Source organism: Falco punctatus (genome assembly GCF_963210335.1).
Source record: "Falco punctatus genome assembly, chromosome: 15".
Classification (NCBI taxonomy): domain Eukaryota; kingdom Metazoa; phylum Chordata; class Aves; order Falconiformes; family Falconidae; genus Falco; species Falco punctatus.
In genome coordinates this window covers 9111263-9135353 of record NC_137595.1, presented here as the reverse complement: position 1 = coordinate 9135353, position 24091 = coordinate 9111263, and the positions used below count along the sequence as shown (strand labels likewise).

Sequence of the window (24091 nt, the reverse complement as noted above, 5' to 3'; positions counted from 1 at the left end):
CCCCAGTTACTCAAAGAACTGCCAAAGAGCCTTTATAAGGTTGACAATTCAAGCATTGCATGGCTATTTTCCGATGGGCAGGCAGCAGCGTGCGGGAAGCAGCCCGGCGGGGCTCGGTGCGGTGCCACCACCTGTAACGCTCACGGCGCAGCAGCACCGAGCCGGCTCCGCCGAGCCCCCCCGCCCGGCTGCCTGCGGGCAGCCCCCGGGGTCAGCGGGGCGCTGGAAGCTCTCCAGGGGACACGGCCCTTGGGGGACGGCGCTGCCCAGCGCCCTGCTGGGGGCGGCTGCGGCGAGCCGGGACCCGCGGACGGAGCCGGGTGCGCGGCTGGCGGGCAGATACGCGGCGCTCTCCCGGCCCCGGTAGGGCACGCGTGGGCGGCGGGTCCCTGCCCGACAGCCCCAGCTCGCTGCGAGCCCCCCCCGGGGAGCCCCTGCTGAGCAGAACGACAGCCGCAAACCGCCCGCTCACCCGGGAGGGTGCCGGCGCAGGGACGGCGCGGCAGGCTGCCGGTCCAGCCCAGCAGCGGAGCGCACCCGCCGCTCCCGGAGCGCAGCGCCCGGTTGCCCCCGCACCCGGCCGCCGGGGAAGAGGCGCTCCGGCGGGTGGGCAGCCCGCAGCCGGCTCCGCGGCGCCCCGCAGCGACCCTCCCCGCGCCCCCCTTCCCGGGCGCTACAGCCGCTTCGCCCCACACCCGAGCGGCCCCGACGCACCCCCGTCCGCAGGGCACCGGCGAGCCCCGGCAGGCCGGACGGTCTCACCTGGCACGGGGCTCTCGGGCACCCACTTGGCCCCGGGCTGCAGCACCTGGAAGGCGGTGCGGACGGAGCGGCAGGCGGCTTCCGCCGCCGGCTGCGCGCCCCCCGGGGCACCGAGCAGCGCCAGCAGCACCAGCAGCAGCGCTCCGCCGCTCCCCGACATCCTCCCGGGGCACCGGGGCGCTCCTCTACGCCCCACCGGCGGGCATCCCCGCCGGGGCGGAGCCAGGCTGCTGCGCGGCGGAGCAGGAACGCGGCGGAGCGGAGCTCAGCCCCGCGCCTCGCGCGGCGCTCCACGGAGCGCCGGGACCGGGCACCGGGACGGGCTCCGCGCGCGCACCGCCCCGTCGCGCTCCCATTGGCCCCCGCCCCGCCGGCCCCCGTGCCGATTGGCTCCCGCCCCGATACCGGCAAACTTGCCCCGCGCGCGGCACCGCCCCGGCGCTCATTGGCCCCGCGGCGCCCGCCCCGCGCCACACCCGCCCGGCCAGCCGGGAGCGCCGCTGCGGGCCGGGGCCGTTCGGCGCCCGCACGGGGCCGGGTGCGGCAGCGCTGCAGCTCCCCCGGGGCCGCGTGCTTCCCCGGGGCCGCCACCTTCGCGGGCGGTGCGGCGAAGCACCCGCGCAACCCGGCCCGGCGTTTTGCACCGCGCCGCGTACGCAGCCGGCGGGGGGCTTTGCAGGGTGCGCGGTGTCCCGTTTGCACACGCGCGTGTAGCGTGAGTTCACCGTGCCGCGCCGTGAACGCGCAGCGCGTCTCTGCAGCCCTCGCCGTCCCCGGTCTGAGCCGCCGCACCCCAGCCGCTCCCCTTCCTCTTAACGGTGACCAGCGGGAGCTGGCGGGCAGCCGTCGCCCACCGAGCCGCAGGCCTGGCCTGACCCTGCGCCCCCGGGACGCGGGGACCCCGGCTGCGGCACCAGCCCAGCTCCATCACACCAGTAACCCCCCAGTACCAGCGATGCGGGCTCAGGCGGGGGGGGCCGCGGTGCTCATGGAACCAGCAGCAGCGGTGTGTGGTGTGACACGAGCGGGGGGGTGGGGTGGGTGAGCAAAGGCTTAGTTTAAAAAATGCTTCATTAAAAAAATTGCAAAATTGCCCAAACCATGTTTGCCCAGGCGCCCTCCCCGCTGCTCACCCCCCATCTGCACGACGCTGCTTCTGCAGAGGAAAGCACTGAGGGAGCAAGCGCGAGCAGAAGAACAGAAGAAAAACCGATTTAAAATTTCCACTGCAAATACAGGATCAAATCATCGCTAATGGCTCGCCACCAGCTCTTTTTTCCTTCTGAAATTTGGAGGAGGGATGAAAAATGGAAGTCCGGCCTGTGTGTTTGTTCTGAGAAAATGCCTGCCAGGGAGAGATTGTTAAAATATATTATGGATATGAGATTAATAAGCCGGAATGTGCAACATGTCTCCTCGCTTAATGGATTGCCGGAGCCTGTTGCTGTCCGCAGACTGCGCTATTTATTATCCGTTTATTGTGTCTAGTAAGTGCAGCTGACAAAGTGCCCATTAACCGGGCAGCAAAAAGTCCCGATTTGCAGGAATTCGGAGGAATCCGGAAATTACATTTTGCTCAGAGGTACAGGTGCTCCACGGTGCAAATTGCACCTGATTTCAGCAGGGCACAGAGTGGGCGTGCGCTCAGCCATACGGATGAGGATTCAGCCTTTATGCATTTTCATTTCTCCCGGTTGCCTGCATGAAATACCGTCACATGTGCTTCAGCTCATGCGAGATGCGTCTTTTCTGCACCTCCCTCATGGATTCGGTGATAGATTTGTTATATTTACGCAACAGTTTGGATTTCGGGTGCAGTATTGCTTTAGGTTAGGAATGAATTGGACCAAATTGCAAAATACAAAGGCTGGTATTTGAAGTGCTCCTTTATACGCACTACTGCAAATCTATATTACGTTTATGGTTTGAATTACAGTTGTCTAAAAAGTATTCAAGCACCTCCTGTGTTCATCTTCAAACCTGCTGTGTGTATTTCATTTAAGTACAGGAGGCTTTTACCGTTCCAGGTAAGTACGCAGATATTGTCAGGCATGCCATTATAGCAAAGAATTACATACAGTGCCAAATAGGTGGCATTTAGGTATCTCTGCTAAGACGAGGGAGTGCTTTAAGACTTCAAACCAAATTAGAAGACAACATTACCGCTCTTTACTGGATCTGGCTTCATGGTGGGATCTGTCATTATCTTGACAGTGATTCCCTGCAAAAATAAAGTTTATCTATCAACAAGCGGTTATGTCAGAAGAGCGATAAAGCTTGTGGAAATGTACAACAAAGCCAAGTGGCAGCCCTTTTGTTCAGTTGCTGTTTTAAGTTATACCCAAAGTCCACTGGCAGGAAAAAAAATAATTTGCATTTTAACTGAAGACCTTCCCTAATGGAGCAAGTGATTTTCACTCATTTCCCCGTGTTTTCACTCTGGCATTACTGAGTTTTCCTTGGGGTAATAAGCTCAAGGGTGCAGCTGGGTGGAAACGGGGGGTGAACCCCATCCCATCCATGGACCAGCAATATTGTTTTGTTCTGTAGCACCCCAGCCCCAGCTGCAAGCCCAAAGGACCCTCTCCACCCTGGTGCCTGCAGAAGCATTCCCAAGGTGACAATGGCAGACTCTCTGACCTGCACCGGCACTGCAACAGCCCAAAGAAAGTCCAAAGCTATTTTCCTGAGCACTCCACATCCACATGACTTGTCCTTTCAAGGTGTGAGGATAGCAAGTGCAGGTTTGTCCTGAAGGAGAAAGCAGACGACTTGCTCCAAGATCAGAAGCAAAGTCACTGGGTTAGTTGTCTGCCAGCTGATGTAGTAAGAGCCAAGTCGTTGTCTCATATCCAGGATGATAATTTCCCTTGTTACAACTGCTCACACCATAAAAATTTCACTTAATCATCTACCTGCCTCAAGCCTGTAAGTAATGAGAGGCAGGATCGTGTGTAGCTGATTTTATCAAATGCTCTTATGAAGTTCTCCACTGGGAAAACCCTGAATCAATTAAAACGCCAAGGAGAGACACAGGAGAGGGATCCGTACTCCCAGCAGATGCTTACCAGGTTATCAACACATTTCACTTACTCTTCCTCTGTAGACGGAGTGGATGAGCTCCATGGGGACAAGGTCAGCTGAGCCAGGCCTATAGCAGAGGAAATCACTGTGGGGCAGGGAAGAAAAGGAAAAAACGTGGAGCATCTGTTGATACATCTGTGTGTTTTCAGCACATACCTGACAGCCTACGTGGGCACGTTCAGCCTGGCTTTTTCATCCGTGCTGTGATCCCCTTGTGCTGACTATGGCGAGCTTCATCGCTTGAGATCACTCGTGTCCTGCTGGAACCAAGAGCTGCAGGCAGTGATGGCTTCTCCCTATCAAACTGACCCTTTCAAACTGATTCTGCACCCTGCAGAAGTTGCATTTCAGGCTTTCGTAACCATTTGTGGAGGAGGAGAAGGGAGAAGCTCTTCACTATATAACAATACTCGCACATTGTCTGATGGAAAAAAGAAAAGTGCATTTGCCGTGGGGCACTGGGAGAAATGATGGATAGCCAGGTAGCAGGCATCCCTCCCCTGTTTGGCAGGATATTGTATTCCATGTGCCATACAGGAAAGCTGATAGATCCATAAAGCATTAGCCTTTTCCTCACCCCAAAAAGCAGTGGCTGATAAATCAGTAGCTCTCTGGATTTTGTTGGGAGCAGATTGCACAGCAGAAGCAGCAAAGCCTTTAGAGAGATGCATCACTTAAAGACACTGCAGGTGCCAAAAGAGCTGTACATCAAGAACACACAGACAAATTGCTTTGCCTGTCCAAAAATTACACACTTCTGAACTGGAACTTTTTTGCAAGTATGTAGCAGCTTCAGTCACACTCGCATCAGAAGTGCCTCCCAGAACCTTGGAAAATCTCTGCACTCCAGTCCTAGGGAACTCCACTTTTTTTTATGCAAAGAGTTTGGAAAGTCTTCTCTCCCACTATAGAACACAGAATTTACTGAATCATAGAATTGTTTAGGTTGGAAAAGACCATGGAGTCCAACCCTTAACGTAGCACTGCCAAGTCCATGTCCCTAAGTGCCACATCTACACATCTTTTAAATCCCTACAGGGACGGTAACTCGACCACCTCCCTGGGCAGCCTGTTCCAGTGCCAGACCGCCCCTTTGGTGAAGACATTTTTCCTAACACCCAATCTAACCCTTCCCTGGCTCAACTTGAGGTTGATTCCTCTTGTCCTATTGCTTGTTACCTGGTAGAAGAGACCAACACACACCTTGCTACAATCTCCTTTCAGGTAGTTGTAGAGGACAATAAGGGGTTTTGTGGGATAAAATCCCAACCAGACCCAAACCTTTCTAAGCCTGTGGATAAGACACAGGTTTTGCAGCTAGATATACAGCTAACCATCCAGTTATCTGAAGATTTTTGCATCCTTTGTAAAGCTAAGAATGCACAGACATAGCAGATGTGGTTCAAAAGCTCTTCTACCCACCCTGCATCTCTGGAGGACCCAACGCGCAGCGTGGAAGGATGAAAGACGCAGCGTGCTGGAGTTTGGGACATGCTGGTCATGGGATGTGGCTGTCAGGAAGGAAGGATGCTCGTAGCACTCCTCAGCACTGCCCAGGCTGCAATACCCATCTCTTCTCCAGCTCACAGTGAGTGGGGCTGAACACTAGCAGAGCTCCTGAGTGCAAAAGAATCATTTGAGATGCAGGTCTAGAGAGGGAATCAAAGCAGCAGAGATGGGAGAAAACTATTCACCGTGCACTGCTGCCTCTGCTGGGAGCACAGGGCAGACATTTCTCAAGCTGATATTTTCATTTATCATCTCCCGGTGATTAATCAACTGAAGAGATGCTGCCAGGAGACAGCCCAGAAGGGATCAACCCAGAGCATTCACCTATGACAATAAAGCGCTGCCGACAATTACCAGCCCAGGGCTGTCACGCCATGGGTATCCCACTCACGGGGGGAGCTGGGATGTAAAATTACAGAACACTGCTGTGAAGTAGCCCTGCGCAGAGCGAGCAGACTGACAGCTCCAGTGCAGGCATGGGAGGCACACTGAATTTAACTCCGAAGAGATGCTGCACTCCTGCTTCCCCGCGCTGCAACAGGCTCCACAGCACAGAGCGAGCTCTGCCAGCAGCTGAAGCAACAGGTGATGCGCTGCATGGTCAAAGTGCAGACTAAGACTGGATCTTTGCAGACCAGGTGGCCCGAGTGTGGCTGCAGATGCTGAAGTCCCGTCGTGCAATGCAGAGAGCACATAGGCTTTGAGAGGGGATTTATAACAGAACCAAGAGAAGTTATATTGAATATATAAATTGCTCCCACTTCAAAGGAGGACACAATGTATTCAGATGCCTTTCCAGGAATGCTTTCTTCCTGTGCAGTGGCACCACAGTAAAACTTGATTTATGCCTTATTAAATTATTTTAATGCTTAATATTCTATGCAAAACCTCTATGAAGAGATATAATAGAGGAGTATTTCTGCTAGGCTCATGCAGAAGCTGTCTCGAATTGCATGGTAATGAGGTGCTTCCAAAGGTATCAGAAGCGTTAAACCGCTCCTCAAATGCCGCTTTGCAGGTAGAAGAGTGGGTGGGTGACTTGGTGGCAGCTTTTATACCCCATAATTCAAGGAACTGTAGGGTCACAGCCTTCTTCTCCCTCACCAACACAGATCAGGAGTCATTGCTGGAGCCAGTGGATTTAGAGGAGCCCCAGTGAGCACCAAGCCCTAGCAAAGGAGGAGACCTTGGAACAACGCAATGTGAAGCAGCACGAAGAGCCTCCATCAATGACAGGGTGGCTCCAGGGCCAGCAACGGGCTGCTGCAGCGTTCAGCCACCGTGCAGCAGGATGGACAGCATCTCTGTCACTTGCTGTGTCCCCCACCATTGCCACCTTCTTCCCCCTCCCTCCCTTTCAGGCTTCTCACTCTTTTCTTCTCGTTAAGGAAAGGTCACTGCACATGATAGCAAGAAGAAAAAAAATCACAAACCAAAGGAGTTTCTGGGTTTATAGCCACTTTCTCCAAGTTCCCACCAGATCCAGAGGTTCTGGTCTCCTACAGCTGGGAGGTGGCACGATATTCACTGGCTGCACATTCAGCACCAGGGCGCAGCACCCATTTGCCCCTCTGCTGCAGACACATACTGCTCCCCAGAAGTTCTCTCAGCCTGTTTGGGCTTTTACCACTCCAGGTCTCCCAGCACAGACATCATGCCTGTGCCAAGTGTGGCCAGCTGTCCCCCAGAGCCCTTCTCTCCCTGGGAGGCGAGGTCCCCCAAGCTGTGCAGCTCGCCATCAGCAGCTCCCTCGTCCTTTGTCCCTGCTCCAGCCCATCACACTGGGAGATCGTGACCTTGCCCAGGTTAGGTTTTTTCAGCTGCATCCATGGCCTGACCCTTCCAGAGGCGACGCCAGCAGCAGCTACACAAGGAGCTGTGCGAGCGCTCCTCCTGGCTGGCTGCACTCGGAGCTCATCATGCATTGCTCTTCTCATTATTAGCATTCTCACTTGCACCTGCGAGGACATTAATAGATCTCAGAAGGCTTGGCTATTAAGGCTGCATCCTTCCTGCACAAGCCAAATAATCTAATAAAAAACCCAGTTAGATTTAACACTTGTGCATTTGAAGGCATTTCCCAAACAACAACTAATTATCCTGCTGGACGCTCAGCCAGGTTTCACACCTCCGTGGAGGAGGACAGCATATCAACAGAGGGGAAGTTTCCTTTTAAAAGGAGCCTCACTAGATGTCCACGTTCATCTCATTTCCAATCAGTTAGAATAATGAACCACCTTACACAGAGAGATTTATTTTGTTTTTAAGTGCTAAATCATTCCTGCACACGATGCATAAATGTCAGGCCTCTCAAACAGCTCTTTGGGGGTTTGGGGTTTTGTTTATATTATTACTATTAAACATTAAGCAGGAATTGAGAAGCAGGGAAGTGTGAGGCAGAGCTGGTTTCTCCTGACTCCCCCAGTCCTTTAAAAGAATAATGAAAAACCCACACCTAGCTATGGGCGTCTCAAGCAGAAATTCTCCTCAAATGCAGAAATCTGTCTCTGTGTGCCTGTTTTGGGGACAAGACGGGAAAGAAAGGGAGAGCGAGTCACTGCACTCCGTCACAGCTCCATTTTGTGACTCTGGTGTAGGGCACTTCAAAGGTTTTCCATAAACCCAGGGATTAGTGCAATTAGGTCAAAACTCTGCTTTGATGAAGAAGAAATACAGCTGCTGACAAATTACTCCATAGGGCTTGGCCAGCAATGGAGAAAGCAAATAGAAACAAGCCCAAGTTTGTTATTTTTAGTGTTTCGGGATGGTTAAAGTCAGCCTCTTGGTGCAGGAGGTGTGGGGGACCTGACCGGGCAGCACTTGGAGCTGGCACTGCCCAAACGCAGGACCCAGAGCCTTAAAACATGGGGGAGAAGAGCTGCCGGGACCAGCGCGCTGCTCCGTGGGCATCTCCAGAGGAACCCGAGTGCAACTGGCAATTTAGGACTTCATTTTAACCTCAGTCTAAGTGCAAGCATTTAGAAATAAAAGTGACCGCAATGTATTATTCAATGGGCTGGTTTAGGAGAAACTGAATAATTTAAACAGTACGTGCTTAAAGCCAAGTGACTTTTCCTTCCTGTGCCCCCCTTTCTCTCATTGCACCTTCTCTGAAGCCATCAGCAAACGTCCTGCAGGTTTCAGCAGAGCGGAGCAAGCCGTGTTCAGGTCTTATCCACGGCCTTTCAGGAATTTGTCCTCATTTGTGACCTGGGCAAGAGTAAGAAGGAAGGTCTTAGGGAGAAAGAGGTTTGGCTCTACTAGAAACTGCTCTCCCAAATGAGAACTGCTGTCAGTGACCAGTATTTAGCACTCACAGGGTGTGCATCAGTCGTTTTGGCTTCGTTTCCCCTAGAAAGCAAGACCCTGATTCAAGAAGAAAGTGCATTCCGTGTAAGAGCAAGATGCATCATCACTGCATGATGCAAAGCATTGAACCAATACAAATGTACTCTGCCAGTGCAAGCATCTTGTAAATGCATAAAAGGTTCACTTTGCTCTGCATACTTTCTGCCAGGCAAGGCATTGCTGAGTGCCAAGGGAACACAGGGTGATTCCCGCTTGCAGGACATGGTGCTAAACAGAAATCCTGCCACAGAGAGGTCCTGGGCCCCGCTGCGAGCACAGCACTAATGCACTGCAAATTGGCCAGCAGCATCTGACCTTTTGGGACTCGTTCAACAAAATGACTCAAATCCAGACTTACAAAGCAATCCCGTGAAAAGCAGACCTGTGTGCAAACCCCTGGCTGAATCCAGGCAGGTGTCTTAGAAGTGGAAAACATCAGTCCAAAAGGAGTGGCTGATAGCCTAGCGTAAGTACACGGAGCATCAGCCACGCACCGCTAGAGGAGGGAAAACGTGCAAGCAGAGATGAACATTTAAGTGTTGGGATTTGGAGTGCGGTAGCTCCATCTGAGACGCCTCCAGGCCAGCCAACCTTGGGAGCTCCTTCACCACCTTGCTCCCACACCTCTCCATTTGCAACACGGGAATAATGATTTTTCTCTGCTTTACTGGGATAGTGAGGAGATAAATTCCTAAGTACACTGAAGAGGATCAGCAATTACAGTGCCGAGGTCATGCTCACACCTACCTTGATGACAGCCCAAATGGACCTGCGCAAGAGATGTCCTGCATCTTCCTGGGATTAGCATCGATTAAATACCACAGAGAAACTGCATCATTTAGCAACTTCTGACAATTATGAAGATGGTCTGGTACCTACCTTGGAAAAAGGCTTGAATAGAGCTGCCAAGAGGAAAGCAGTTAATTCCCGCTGGCTGTGCTCACGCTGCAGCTGCAACAGCAGAAACCTCCAAAGTTCTGAGAACATGAAGATGCCGTCTTCATTTCCAAATGAATTTCCACTTTATAGGTACTCCTGATAGAAATGCATGAGTAAGACAGATCCAATTAGTTCACCTAATAGTCTTGCATGATGAGATTGGCCTACCCATCTGAGCGCAGGATTTCGCACAAATGAAAGAACATTCCCATAAAACTGAAAATGTAATTTAGCAATTTGGAAAGAAAATCGACAATCTTTTGAGAAAACTAATAGCTTTTTACTGTGTAATATAAGCTCACCTATATAGCGTGGAAAAAAAAATAAAGCATTAAAGAGACAACCCTACCACTAAATGTGATAATAATAAAAACTCCTCAAATTATTTCTTACTACCCATCTTTGTTCATTTTCAGAGTCTCCAGAAACAGGGACTCCCTATGCTTTTGACAGATAATCTCAACAGTTCCTCATACAGCTGGGAGTAGCACACTCCCTGCAAACTGCCACCAAAAAAAAAACCAAACCAAAACCAATAAAAAAACAAAAAAAACCACCACCAAAACAAAAGACATAGTCTGCTTTATCATTTAAAAGGCAGCCCCAGGGCCCAGATCATGGCAGGTGTGAACTGGCCGAGCTACAAGTAATTTTATGGCACTGTCGGGCTCAGATCAGCCAGAGAGGTTTGCCTCTTTTCTGGAAGCATTTGTAATCACCTGAGGCCTTTTTTGAGGGAGACATTAATTCATAATCTCCAAGATCAGAAGCATTGGGTGGATTACCTGCTCTCCTGTACAGCACAGCTTCACATCGCCTCCTGTTGCCTCTGCCCCTCAGCCTTCTGTGTTGGTCTGGAGGCATCAGGATTCAACCCGAAGATGTTACAAGGCATCTTGTAACAGCAAGAAACCCTGGGGTTTTCCTGTGCACCTCCTTCCCGCAGTGTCCCCTGCTCCGAAACACAGCCCTCCTTCCTCCACTGCACATGTCCTGCAAGCCGATGGCTCCAGCCACGCTCCTCCTGCCCCTCTGCTCCCAGGGCTCCCCTCCAGAAAGGCACAGGGTGCAAAGAGCAGACCACCCTGGTAGAAAACTTTGCCTTTTAGGCTGCCAAACCACATGCTGTGCTCACCCCACGACAGCTAAAGCCATTTAGAGCACGGCCTTAACATCACCTGGATCTTTGGTCCCCCTAAATCCTGAAGCATGGCAGCTTTGCCATCACTGGGGCCACCTGAAGCCACCCAGCGTAGCTCTTGTGTCACCCCCAAACCACTGTCTCTCCCCCAAACCACTCGCTAGCATTTACTCCTCGGCCAGGCAGCAGGGCAAGATGCTTTGAAAAAATACTCCACAGCTGAGCAAAGAGCTTAAGAGCTTGCATCTGATGAGACGGTTTGCAGCACTCTGTATCGGAGGGTAAATGCCGAGCACGCGGCATGCGCATCGGCTCGGTGATGCATGGAGATATTTACCTGACCCCTCAACTGAAAGCAAAGTGCTTCAATAGCCACAGAGAGCACAGAAAGTGGTTTCAGACACATAGCTAGACATTAAAACAATGCGAGCAGCAAGAAGTGCAAAATTAAAAAGCTGTGCCAGTGTTTCTGCACTGGATTTTGGGTTATGATTTGCTGCGGATCAGTCACGTATCTGTCCTGTTTGGATCATTTGCATCCCCCACCAGCTCTTTCCTGAATGCTGCTTCTGTTTTCCAGGTCGCAACAACAGCAGAAATCCAAAAGTTGGTCCCACAATGTGCATAATTACTGGTTTCAGAGAAAACCTAGCCCTCCAGCTGCCCTGCTCGTATAGGTTATAATGTCTGGAAAGGGAATTAATTAACCTAGACAGCTCTGTAGCACTCACATGAACTCACCGCAGCCCATTTACAAACCTGCTTAGAAATGCTGGCTTAGCAGGCAGGCAGTCGGCTATAAATACAGCTGCAGATGGAATCCCTGAACATTTCAGTGCTAGTTTTGAACAGCAGTAACTTGACATTTAGTTCTGGGGTAATAGTGAAATGTCAACATCTGTTGTGGAAACACAACGTAGTGATTACATTAACACCACTTGCAGCTCTTAAGCATGCGATAGCGCAACACTGCACCAGGATGCGCTTGGACAAAACTGTATTGAGCTTCATGGTTTGAGTTAGAGAGCACAACTGTCTGGGCTGGAGTGCAACAGGATCAAGCCCTGCTCTGGGCAGCTGTATTTCACGGCTGGAGAGCCCACAGCTGCAGCCTGCCGGCTCAGGGATGGCCATATCTGTATCAACTGGATTGCTACAGTCCATAAATGCATCACTCACAGCCTTTACAGGGGAAGAGCCTATAACCACCATGGAGACCTCAGACCATCCCTTATGACTTGCAAGAGTTTGGCTGTGATGTAGCAGAACAAACCAAGGTTAGCTCGGTATTTAATTATAGGTCTGAGGTCCCTTACAAAGGTTTGTGCAAGGATTTCACCTTTTGCTTCCTCTGGTTACGAAACATGCTGGACATCCTAGCCTAAAACTTGTTGTGATCTTGGTCTGATGTCTTCTAAGTGAAACATGTCCCCACGTCACGAGGCTATGATGGTGGAGGCAAGGTGAGACCCCACAGAAGCTGATGGAGCTGCTGGAAAGCGAAAGCCGCCCGAGGCTCAGCGCAAAGAGGGGGATCCCGGCAGGAGCTTTGCCATTCACAGTTTCTCTACACCACCAACAAGCAGCCAACAGCCGCAGGCAGACAGCAAACGCAGCAGCTAAAAGCAGCCTGGAAAAAAAGCAAATAACGGCGCATTTTGGGCAAGATGCCCAAACCCGTCTGCACCATTCCGTCCCAGGCAGCAGCACGGCTCCCCCGTGCCCCCCACAACCCTCAGAGGCACTAACCCGGGCAGCAGCTCATCTGAGCAACATGATATTGCAATAATTTATAAAATCACTTTTACCCATCTTGGCTAAAACAAGGCAAAGCACCGTGGACTTGGCACTGAGTGAGTTTTTGAGCTGTGTTTTATGAATTGGTCTGAACACAGGCCAAATCCCGAAGTACTCAAGGATATTGGTGCCATAGATTTTTCGGTCTAAAGGGAAGTTACTGTATTTAACCATTATGGTGTAAAAAATGGTCACTAAAGGCAATCATCAAAGGGGTGGCATGTTAGCAATACTTGCCTATTTGGAGAGCAATAAATACAGGAATTGCCCTGGGTTTCCCTTCCCTGTGGTCATGCATCTACAGATTAAAAAAAAAAAAAAGAATGCTTAGGTCAGCTGGCCCGTCTCCTTGGTCATTTTATGCCATTCTGGAGAAACCTTTTGTATTCACAGGGCCAGATCCAAAAAATTGCCGAGTCTTAAAATTTAATTGTGGGTATTTTGAGGGTGGACTGAATTGCATTAGAGCACTGCATGCAGCACAGCAAATCCTAGGGCATGGCATCAGGCTGAGCATCCTAAGCCTAGCCCGCGGTCAGACTAGTGCCAGGCACAAGGGGCTGCAGAGAGGTCACCAATGTTCCCAAACTAGAATAAAGAAACGCAGGTTTGTTTCCATACCTGAGTTCTTGACTGTGCTGGGAGCTGAGGGGGAAAACCCAGCGAGTTACCTGTTCACCTACAGCCCATGGGAAGGGGGAAACAGCCACGGGCAGGGACAGCCTGTGCCAGGGAGCAGCTCCAACACCCCATGCAGCATCCAATCGTGCAGCATCCGATGGCTCTTCAGCTCCTGCAGCAGCCAGGGCAGCAGATCTGACAGGCAATGAAATAGTTCGGTTCAGTGCGGCTAACCCCTACCAAACCAGAGGTTAGCCCTCAGGGCTCCAGGGCTGGAAATGGGGCAGTGGAGCTGGGCTCAGCATCAGCATTCCAAGCCTTTAACGCTGCTCTCCCGACCCAGATCCTGGCCCAGCTGAAGTCAGTGGGAATTTTTGTGTTGATGTTCCGCCCCTCTGCGTTTTGCCAGAGGACCGGATTTCCCCACAGAACAGCTGGAAAGCTTTCCTCCACTTCTACCAACCTCGCACAACTCTGGGAAGAGATTTGCTCTGGATTTCCTTGGATTTGAGCTTGGAATCAGGTCAGAGACCCTGACATAGTGGTGTCAAAGAACTGCAGGAAAGCATCCCACAGGCCCAGTACCAAGCAACAGTGGAAATGTTGCTGTTACACCATAAACTCTGGGACTGGTACAATACCGAGCACAAGCCAGGTGCTAATGCCCACCAGTTTGGGAGTTTTTTCATCCAGCTACCTCATTTCTGTGCCTGCTGGCACACGATTACATATTTAGCAGAGGAGTTCATTCACTGTTATAGTAGTTTTTCAAATTAGTGCTCCATGTTTTCCAGGTGCTGGGGTGGCCAGGATCTGGGGACAGAGGGAGCCTTCCTCTGAGGAGCTATTTTAACCCGTTACTATCATTAGCGGCCAAAAAGGGTAAGGAATTTCCTTGGCCAGCTCCATTCCTGCCAGCAGTCACTGATGGCAAACCAGCACAGGATAACACACCACTTGTGTTACTGTATTTTAGATCACTTGGTGATCTTAATATAGATTAATATATATATTGTATTTATATAGCTATTATATCTATATTATAATATATATAATAATATAGATATAAAATAAGATCACTTAGTACAATTAAATATTGTATTAAGACCACTTGGCAGGTCCTGGTCTGGGAGCTGGGATCACCGAGGGCCATACTGGGAGGCGACCCGCAAAGGATTGAACAGCTGACAGCACCGTGTAGAACATGACCTTTTCTTTCCTCCTCATTATTAGCAGGATAACAACACTTGCGGAGGGGTTGTTTTTTCCAAATTCAGTCCTTAAAGTCCATCATGACCTGTTGGCTGTTTACTCCTGTAAATCTGTGGGAGAGCGGTAACAGCAAGGAACAATCACTTTGAGATAAATGACTTTTCTGTCCCCACTGGGGCTGAGTGGCCGCATCCAGTCCTAGCAGGGGGCACGCGATTGCCTGCCTGGACATCTCCCTCCCCGGCTGCTATTCAGCTCTTCAACTCATCACACACAACAGTGAGAACAAAGCAACCAAAGAAACTATCTCTTTCCATCCTGGTAAAAGCCCAACAGTTTAGCAGCAATTATTTATGTCCCTCTAGATGAGGAAAAAAAAACCCTTTTTCTAAAAATGCAAAAGGAGAAGAAAGTTGCTGGCAGTCAGGGCACAGCACCGGTGCTTTTCTCTCCCCATCGGCACCAGCACCCCTCCTGACTCCAGCACTCCCAATCCCAGGATTTACCTGGCTCACACCAGCAGTCACACTGGCATAACCACAGAGACCCAGGCTCGAGCAGGTTGATTAAGTAAGGATGAGCCAGAGCAGGGGGATGCTCGGAGTGCAGCCGTGTTTGCTTGCCCCATCCTCCACCCACGACACGGCTGTGGCCAGGGACATGCTTCTCCCACAGAGCTGCAACAGCTCGACCAGATTGAAGACACTAATAAAACCTTTCAATGGAGCCAAGGTGTCCTCCCAAATGGTTCACAGAGGAGGACGTGAAAAATTACCTGAGAGATCAAGCGAATAGGAAGCATATCTAGGAGGAGTTGGCTGGGACAATCTATGCCGATTAAAATAATAATTAAATAACTAAATAAATAACTAATAAATAAAAAAAGTAGTGCCTGCAGCACCAGGCTTCAAGCAGCAGCAGCATGGTGGCACAAGCTCACTCATGGCAAAGGACAGCCAGGGTTCCAGATACCAATGCCTTCTCAGACACTTCCCCCTGCAGCCACCTCTGGGATTTGTTGGGCTGGGCTGCAGGGCTTATTTTTAAGTCAAATTTTGAAAAACCTGCAAAAGGCAACAGATTTATTGGAGCCCTCGGCGAGCAGGACACAGCCATGCTGAGGGGGCTCCCAAGGCATCTCCTGACTGAATCATTCTTGAGATAACTGATAGAGACTTGTGTTCTATTGTGGTCACTGTGATATTTCTGACATTTTAAGGTTAATAATATCTGGTAGGCTTTTCCCCACCAGCAGTCACACCACTCCACGGCGGGGCTACTCTAACCCTGGATTGTGAGCAAGAGGATTTCCTCAGACCCGTAAATTGCTCACGCTGTCTGCAAGAGCAAAGCATTTTGTTAGTGCAGCTGAAGAGGATTTTGGAGAGGAACATCTCACAGGACTTTCCTTGGAGCCACCCACGAGGCCGCCCCTGCCCCACTTGCACTCCCTGTGGTCCTGCCCAGCGCACGCACCACAAACCCTTCAGCATCCTCCTTTGACACCGCAAGCGTCCTTGCTTTAGTTTTAAGTCCATGGGCCATAAAACCAGGAGTATCAGTTGCTACACTGACAAATCCATATTTTTTTCTTAAAACCCTATGTTCCTGCGGGGCATTTGCTGTTACATTTCCATTAAAAAAAAAAACCACACACAAAAAAAACCCAAAAGATGAGGAACAAACGCAAGTCAGAGGTGGCATTACCAACCATCAGACAAACATCAGTTAACTCTGTCCTCTTTAGAATCACTGTTCACTGACAGCAGGCAGAAGCTGTGCCGTGGGGTGAGACCACAGTGGTGAATCCCTGTGGGGTTGAGTGACAGCCCCACGATGCTGCCAGCAGCATCCCTGCACTTGGGGGGGGGGGATGCAGGAGCCAGGGTGAGCAAAGGCCACTAACCTGCGGCCGGCATGGCAGCAGCACGATGAGAAAAGGCATTTATTATGCACAGCTAACGCCATTAGAGTAAACTGAGTTTGCCCAGAGGAATAACAGAGCAGTGAGATAGATAGAGCACAGGCTGGAGCAGATCTCTCCGGCAGGGGTGGTTACACTGCTAGGGATGATGCTGCTTGCTCGGGCTACCAGCACCTCGTCCTTGGCCACCACATCCCCCTGCAACCTGGCCACAGCGCCCAGTCCTCCCCAGCAAGAGGAGGCTTGGGCTGGAGATTTTATCAGCTGCGCAGAGCTGGAGATTTCTCGCTGTATTTTATTTAGAAACAGCCTGCCCTCATGTGGCAGATGGAAAACCAGGAAATTTTGGACTAAACTGTCCAGCAAAGGTGCCAGGGCAGGACCCAGAGCCAGGGCCAGGAGCCCACCGGAGGAGATGTCTCACAGCTCAGTCCCTCACCTGCCGCATGCAGCTTTTCCTCACTCATTTTTGTGCCTATTTCTCCTCCCACGTGCACAGTAGCCACTTTCTCTCACTGGCCCAGTAATTCCCAGGTAGCCATGGGCAAGTGCCCCGAGAGAGCCCACAGGTGCCCCATGCAGCATCTCTGAGCCAGCCCCACAGCACTGGCTGGGGAAAGGCTGCACAAAGCCAAGGCAAGCCCTGGGTGCAGGCAGAGCATGGGGCTTCAGCATCTGAAATGAGGAAAAACACTGTTTGCCTTCAGTTTATGGGTAGAACAGTACTTTGTCTTGAACACCTCCAAAAACACTTTCCGTGAGGGTACGGGCTTGGCTCAGAAAGGTGATTGCATTCACGTCACGTATGGGCGTTTCTGGGCAGCCTCTTAGAGCAGCCTCAGCTTATTGGGACAGAGGATAAAAGCTTTACCCAGAATCAACATGGTTCAGAGTAAGTAAAAACAGGCTAAGTAACAGATCCAAGAAAGCCATAACTTCCCCAATCAACCAACTCTTGTTGATTTGTGTTTTGGTTTTTTTTTAATAAATCAGTGATGTACATGAATCTTCCAAATCAGCGCTGAAAACTCAGCCATGATGCAAGACCAGGCTGCACTGAGGAGCACAGCGTGCCGGCTGTGTTTTGACAGCCAGGACCATGACTCGACAGGCAGCGGGCGATGCTGCAGGGCCAGGAGCGAGATGGCCCGTGGCCAGCCCTGACATGAGCCCCAGTACGTGGCTGCAGCTCGTGGCTCAGACGCGATCCCTCACCATGCAAACAGGACACGTCGCGGTGGCTCCTGCCTGGGGCTTGCAGGAACCCAAAAGGCAGCAAGAGAACGTACCTGCACATCACAGCGACAGCCCGCGCATCCACACTGTCGGCACCCTTGGCTTCCGATGGGACACAAGTGGAGCAGATCTGGTGCTGATTCTGATTGCCAGTAGCTTCTTAACAGAATGGAAAAAACAGAATAGGATGCCCAAAGCAGGAAGCTGAAGCGAAGCACATCCTACCCAACACAGATGCAAAGTTTTGAACCCCAGGACCAGCTCCCATGAAGCCAGGAGGGTCCCTGAGGTCTTGTGCCATCACTCCGAGTTGTGCTAGGGGACAGGCTGGTCCCCAGCCAAGTACCACGGGCTGACTCAAAACCACGGGGGAGACGAGGCATCTTCTCACTTTTTCCAAACCCCTTCATTTAACAGTCCCGTTTGCAAAGCTCCTCGACTGCAGTCGCACAACCAAGTGCCAACAGCTCACCAGTCCCCACCTCACTGGTGCAGCTTCAAAGCGTCCTCCGGGACTGTGACAGTTCGTTAGAAAATGAGGGGGGAAATGCAGTCAATGGCGTCAGTCTAGGTGGCGCTCATGTATTTTTTACAGTCTGAAAAAGCGGCAGAGGAGTTTCACCCTGACACCCACTTTCTACCCCGGCTTCTGGCAGCAGCAGATCCGATGGGCAACGCTTTCTGCAGGCACCTCAGAGCAGCTGCACAAGCAGATTCAAGCCCACAGAGCAGGATGCTCACACGGGTCTAAGTCTACATCCGAGGATTTCAGAGAGCCGCTAATCCCCATCTCCCGCCGACAACCTTCCAGCAACTAGAGCGTCAGTGTTGCAACACAAACTGCCCGAGTGAGAAACTATTAGAGGCAGCACTGCAGCCCTGCCCACACTCAAGCAGAGGCTCTAATTCCATTTTATCTGCTTGTCATCACCTCCTAAAACAAGCCAGGTCCATGTTTTAGTTGGAGAGTGAGGCGTAACTGGGGAAAAGAAATTTTTGCTATATAAAAATAATTCTGAGCAGGTCTGTTTACCACTCTGCTGCCTCAGGAACAGTCCACCAGCAGAGCTGTGGCAACACAACTATCAGAGTTAATGCAGTTTTATTTTGCTACATTTACTGTGCTAATAAAATGGCACAGTCCTGTCCCCGCTACTCACACACAGCCTCTGTGGTGCAAGAACTCTGCTGATACTGTCCTGACTCTGTTAGTTTTAAATGTATTTGCTCCAAAACTAACCACAGCTTTTACTGCAGATAAAGCACTTACCATGAAGCCTCCCCAAACCAGAGGTGAGAGGCCATCTCGTACTCCTCTCTGTACTGTATCACAATAAAAGGAACCAAAATGTTTTTCATCAATCCATTAAGCTCTGTCATGTGCTGCTCTTAGATTGAAGGATAAGGCTCAGATGCAGCATTCTTCAGCCGTAAGGCTGATTTAAAAGGTTTTCATCATCATCATTTTGTTTTAGCAGAAGTTGCTCCTTCTTTGAGCAAAACAAGGGTTTGGGGTTTTGCATAAGCTGAAAGAGAGAGCAAAGACTAAACTTTTCCCAAGTTTCTGTATCCCTTTTACTCCATGTCAATGCAAATCCAGATTTTCCATCAGTCAAACCAGAAAATCATCGATGCAAAGGACCCTTTTCAATAAGAAAAAGGAAGAGAGAAAGAAAAAAGAAAGAGAGAAGCCCTGTCAGCCAGTCCAAGGGAGCAGCGATGTCCGGCGAGCACCGGCAGGACAAACCTCCTGTCTCCTGGGATGGCACTTCCCTGTCAGTCCCCAGTTCCTCCCACATCCCAGCCAATTCCCAGTTTTCAGGGAAGCTGAAAGCTCAGCTACCAGCAGCATCAGTTTGCAGCTGAAGGCCCATCACCACCACAGCTAACCTTAACACAGGGGTACGGGCGGGGATTCCCAAGCCACTTTCAGCAATTTAAGTGCCCATCTCAGACCACTAAAAATGAGTACGGGTGCACATTCTGGGACATGGTGCTACTTCCAAAAATTGTTTGTTAAAGCACTAATGAGCATCTGCACCACTGCTGAGTACAGGAAGGAACAAGCGCTTCGGGCTTTGCTGCTAACGAACATGGAGGAGTGGTCCAGCTTTGAAGGAGGGAAGGGGGCTGTGTTTTTAAGGCAGGAAGATCTCAATTTTCTTTTCATTGCTGCAATGAAGCTCTGAGCAGGCAGGCAGGCTGGCTGACAAAGTGTGGCCTTTGAAGTCCCAGGAGATCTGTTACTTCTTTCAAGCTTTCAATCTGTCCTGCCACCCATTTGCTATTGCTGCAGGGTATCTGCTGGGGAACCAGGTTCAGTGCCTCCACCAGCAGAGAACAGCATGAGAATGGCACTTTGCACCAAAAAGCCCATTCCCATTAAAAATAAATAAATAAAAATCACTTTACTCCAGCTCCATATCACCAGAGTAACAAAATGGTAATTTCCTCTTCCATATGATGCGCGTATATGTAAAATCAGCACTGGTGATCTCCCCTTTGGTTCAGTGCTGCAATTCCTTACATTTTATAAAATCCTCTGGCAAATGAAACATAACCTTCACAAACAAAACTTCCAGTGGGAAAGGTAATTAGCCACGTAACTGGTGGCTTCCGATCCAGCTGCAGCAGCCGGCGTTCTGACTGCAGCAGTACAGCAACTTAAATCAATAGGTAGATGTAAAAAGTCAGAGCAAACGAGGCGTGTGCTCCTGGTGGATCCTCGCAGGGGATTTGGTACAGAAAGAAGTGCAGCGGGGGAGGAGACCGAGGATGGATGCAACACGTAATTGCTTTCTCAGCCAGTGGGTCCAGGTTGAGAGCTGGTTTGGATCTGGACAACATTTGATTCTGTAACTGATAGAAGCACATGAAAGATACTTACACCTTTCTGTCAGCTGTGATTTAAACCTAATAACATATGGAAACAAAACCCAGATTTTACAGACATGCAGTGTAATCACTTTGGACAAAGTAACTTGGGAGCAACCAGAGATGAAGGGCAGCGAACACTTAAGCTGTGCACTGCAAGATGCCAGTTAGAAACACTCACCTGGGCTGAGTGCACTGATTTAGCCATGAACGTGCTATAAAAAAGAAAAACACCCTGAAGACCATCAACAGCAGAAGATACTTGAAAAAGAAACGATAATACACAAGTATTAAGAATGATTTTTCAGAAATTTCCTTTAAGAGAAAAGTAAAGCACCCACTGGATGCTCTGCAAGATAAACACTGATTACACCTGGGAATAACCAGACACACGTTCAGTAACAGAAAGTGGTGTGTGGCAGGAAGGAGACTGAAAGGACATGGAATAGTACCACTACATAAAAAAAGCCTCAGCACTCCGATATTAGAAGCCCTCTGAAGTTTCCAGAACAAGAGTTGTCTCTTTCCACGAGAAGCCCTCACATCCGCATGTGCTCGTACCTATTTATATACCTCCAGTAAAAAAAAAAAATCACGGCTGCCGACTCCTTTCTGACGTCCCACTCCCAGAAATAGCTGCTGCGACGGCTCCTGGAACAGCCTCAGCCCCCTCGGCGCTGATGTCCAACAGCCGCGCGGCTGCAACGCTTCTCATGGATTAAAAAACAACAAACCCCAAAACAACTCAGTTTAAAATGCAGCACAACTGCTGCACCGGCACAGCGACAGCAGCAGCGCACGTGTGGCCGGGGAGATTTCACCCCCTTCCTCCTTGGCTGTAGCAAAGCGTTAATGCAGAACCCAAACACCCGTTCCTGCACCCCCAGTGCTTCCCACGGGAGGAGGAGTCGTGAAAAGGATCCCGAGACAGATTTGGGATCCCCCTGGTTTCGCATCCTCTGAAGGCAGGGTCAGGGCAAGACAAAGGGTACATCAGAAAAGCCCAAGATCCCACAGATTCCCCCCTCACCAGGAGCTGGAGAAAAATTCCTCAGCCCTCCCAAAACAGCCCCTCTGTGGACGGGCATCCCAGCCCAGAGCTCCACACCCAACTTCACATGGTTCAGGTATCCAAAATACCCGAAGCCACCGTTCTCGGGCTGGTTTGCTTTGAGGTTGGGTTTTTTGGTGGGGTTTTTTTGAGCTTTTTTGGTCATCCTTGGGCTCCACCTGATTAGACGGGGCACCCAAAACATCAGAAAGCAAGGGCATCTCCTGCAAAATCCCCCAAAGCAATGCTCTGGGCTTAAGACAAGGAAATTCTGCACGCTGCTGCTAGTATAAAAACAGGTCATTTGTTCCTTCAAAAGTCAGGTTCAGCGTTTTTAGGTCTTTTTCAAAAGTAAGCCATGACATAGGGATCCAGGCAGTGTAAAACAGGCTGTAGGTTTGACACAGCTGCAAGCAAGGCTGGGTGGGCGAGGGGTGACCTGCTCAGAAGGGAGGTCCTGCAGTCCCTGTGAGCCAGTAGCTTATCCTTGGGTGCAAGAAGGGAAAGGACAGCGGAACTCACAGATGAGACGGATGCTTCAGCGGGAGATGCACAGCAACTGAGTTCAGGGCTGGCACGCTCTGCTGCCAGACGAAGCCTCTGATCACACCATACTCCTCACCCGCCTTAGAGACACACTGAGGTGGCAGCAGGAGCACATTTGACTTCCGAACCCTGCAGCGCCGATACCCTGTGAGTTAGCCCCTCCTCGGTGTTTCACCAGCACCCTAGTCACGCAGATGCGCCACCCACCCCACTGTGCTCTAATGCCAGAGCCCGACAAGAAAACCAATTTACTACGCATGTAGAAGCACACACCGGTTTGCAGAAGCTGCTCCCGAGAAAGCAGAGGATCCCGTGTCCTCCTGATGCCTGAGCAACGGCAGGAACATTCAGCTCGCTTCCAAATTTCAGCGGTTTGAGCAAAGTCAGTAAATTCCACGCAAACCACCCAAACTGCAAACCACAGGCTTGTCACTCGGAACAGATTGTGTAGATACTCACCAGGACAGCAAATACCTACGCCGTTAATAGCTTTCATCCGTGGGATCGGACTGCAACAATCCCCCTCACCCAGGCAACACGAACACACTAAAGCTATCGGTCATCTGCTAACAGCCCAGCCTGGGTGGGATGGTTTTGGGGTGCCCATCCCAACCTTCAGCCCTACCACGGTGCTCAGAAACCCTCCCTAGGAAGATGTCCTGGCACGGCCACACCAGCACCTTGCACCAAACACCGACCGTGCTGAGCATGCCCACCAGTGGCACCAAATCCCCTCCAGCACCCACCCCTCAACACAAGCCTGGTTCACGCGAAAAACACCAGTAAGACCCAACGCAAGAGCTGGGTACAGCTCCAGTATTAGCAATATAAAGCCAGGCTTGGAGCATCTCCCAGGAGCACGTTAACACGGTAGCAAAGTTGGGTTCCGCTCCTGGCATGAACACAGCCTGATGCCTTCCACTCAGTTGGGATACGATGCGCTATAGTAAATCATCATTAGCACATACTCCAACCCATTTTTCTTCACTGTCAACAAGTGGCGCAGCCAGAAGGACTCTACGCTTAGGGAACGTCTTTGCCTTTTGTTTGTGCAGGGATTTGAAGTCCAGATTACAGCTCTCCAAAGCACAAGGAAGATTACAACTCCACCTCAGATTAAATTCTGGAGTAGAAAATCATCCACAGCCACCAGCTGCAGGAAAACCCCAGTAGGAGCTCTGCGGTTGTACGTGAACTAAGCAAGGACTGCTCTGCTTGGCTATTTTCTTCTCTGTTGTACACAACCACCTCTGGACCAGGTCTGGACACAGGATTGCATCAGGGACCCATCATGGTATCAGCCCAGCTGCATTGGCCACCATAGGCCAGACCAATAAAATGATCCTTTTTAAACTTCAAAATATTTTTGCTGGGGGAAAGAGGGTGTTGTAAACTCACTGGTGCTGCCCACTGAACTGGACCACATCTATTTGTATTGAGGCAACTGCAGCAACCGCAAGCTGCGGTTCTGGAGCAAGTCTCAAAACATCTCTGCCACATAATGTCCACATAACCGTAGTTTTAAGAGGGCAGACTAGGAAAAAAAAAAAAAAAACCCAACTATTAAAGCCGGAACATCCAAGCAACCCTCTCCCCAGGACACTCGCGGTCCCCTCAGGAGGGAGGCCACCCCCAAACCCCCCCCCCGCTTTGCACACTACAGCAGCCATCTCAGCAACACAGCCCTCCCCAAGTACACCCATCGCTCGCGCACCCACAACACGCAGCTCAGGTTCAGCTCCCTCCCTTACCAGACAGCACCCAGTCCCCAGCACGTGCTGTCAGAGCAGACTCCCCCAGCAGCAACCCCCAACACTGGAGCACAAAATTTTGGGCTGCTACATTCTGCTCGTGCAGCAGAGCCTCAGCTCTGCCCCCTGGTGCCACAGCAGAGCAGGTCACACCGTTCTGCCAGCCCCTGAAGCTGGGACAAACCAAGGTCTCCCCGCACCCAGGCAAGACAAGCTGCAGCTCCACTCCCAACTTCAAGGCTCAGCAAACCACAGAGGGAAGAAAAAAAAAAAAAAAAAGGAGTGACTATTGCTCA

At 50.9% G+C, this 24091-nt stretch overlaps 1 protein-coding gene across 1 annotated transcript in view; it reads right to left on the bottom strand.

The window, feature by feature from the left end:
- The window catches only part of GPC3 (glypican 3), a 175961-nt gene extending 153739 nt beyond the window's left edge, over nucleotides 1-22222 (bottom strand). Inside the window, exon 1 of the mRNA XM_080366166.1 lies at nucleotides 763-22222. Coding sequence (XP_080222292.1) covers nucleotides 763-922 — 160 coding nt within the window. The 5' untranslated portion in view covers nucleotides 923-22222. The remainder of the gene's footprint in view (nucleotides 1-762) is intronic.
- Nucleotides 22223-24091: the final 1869 nt, after the last annotated feature.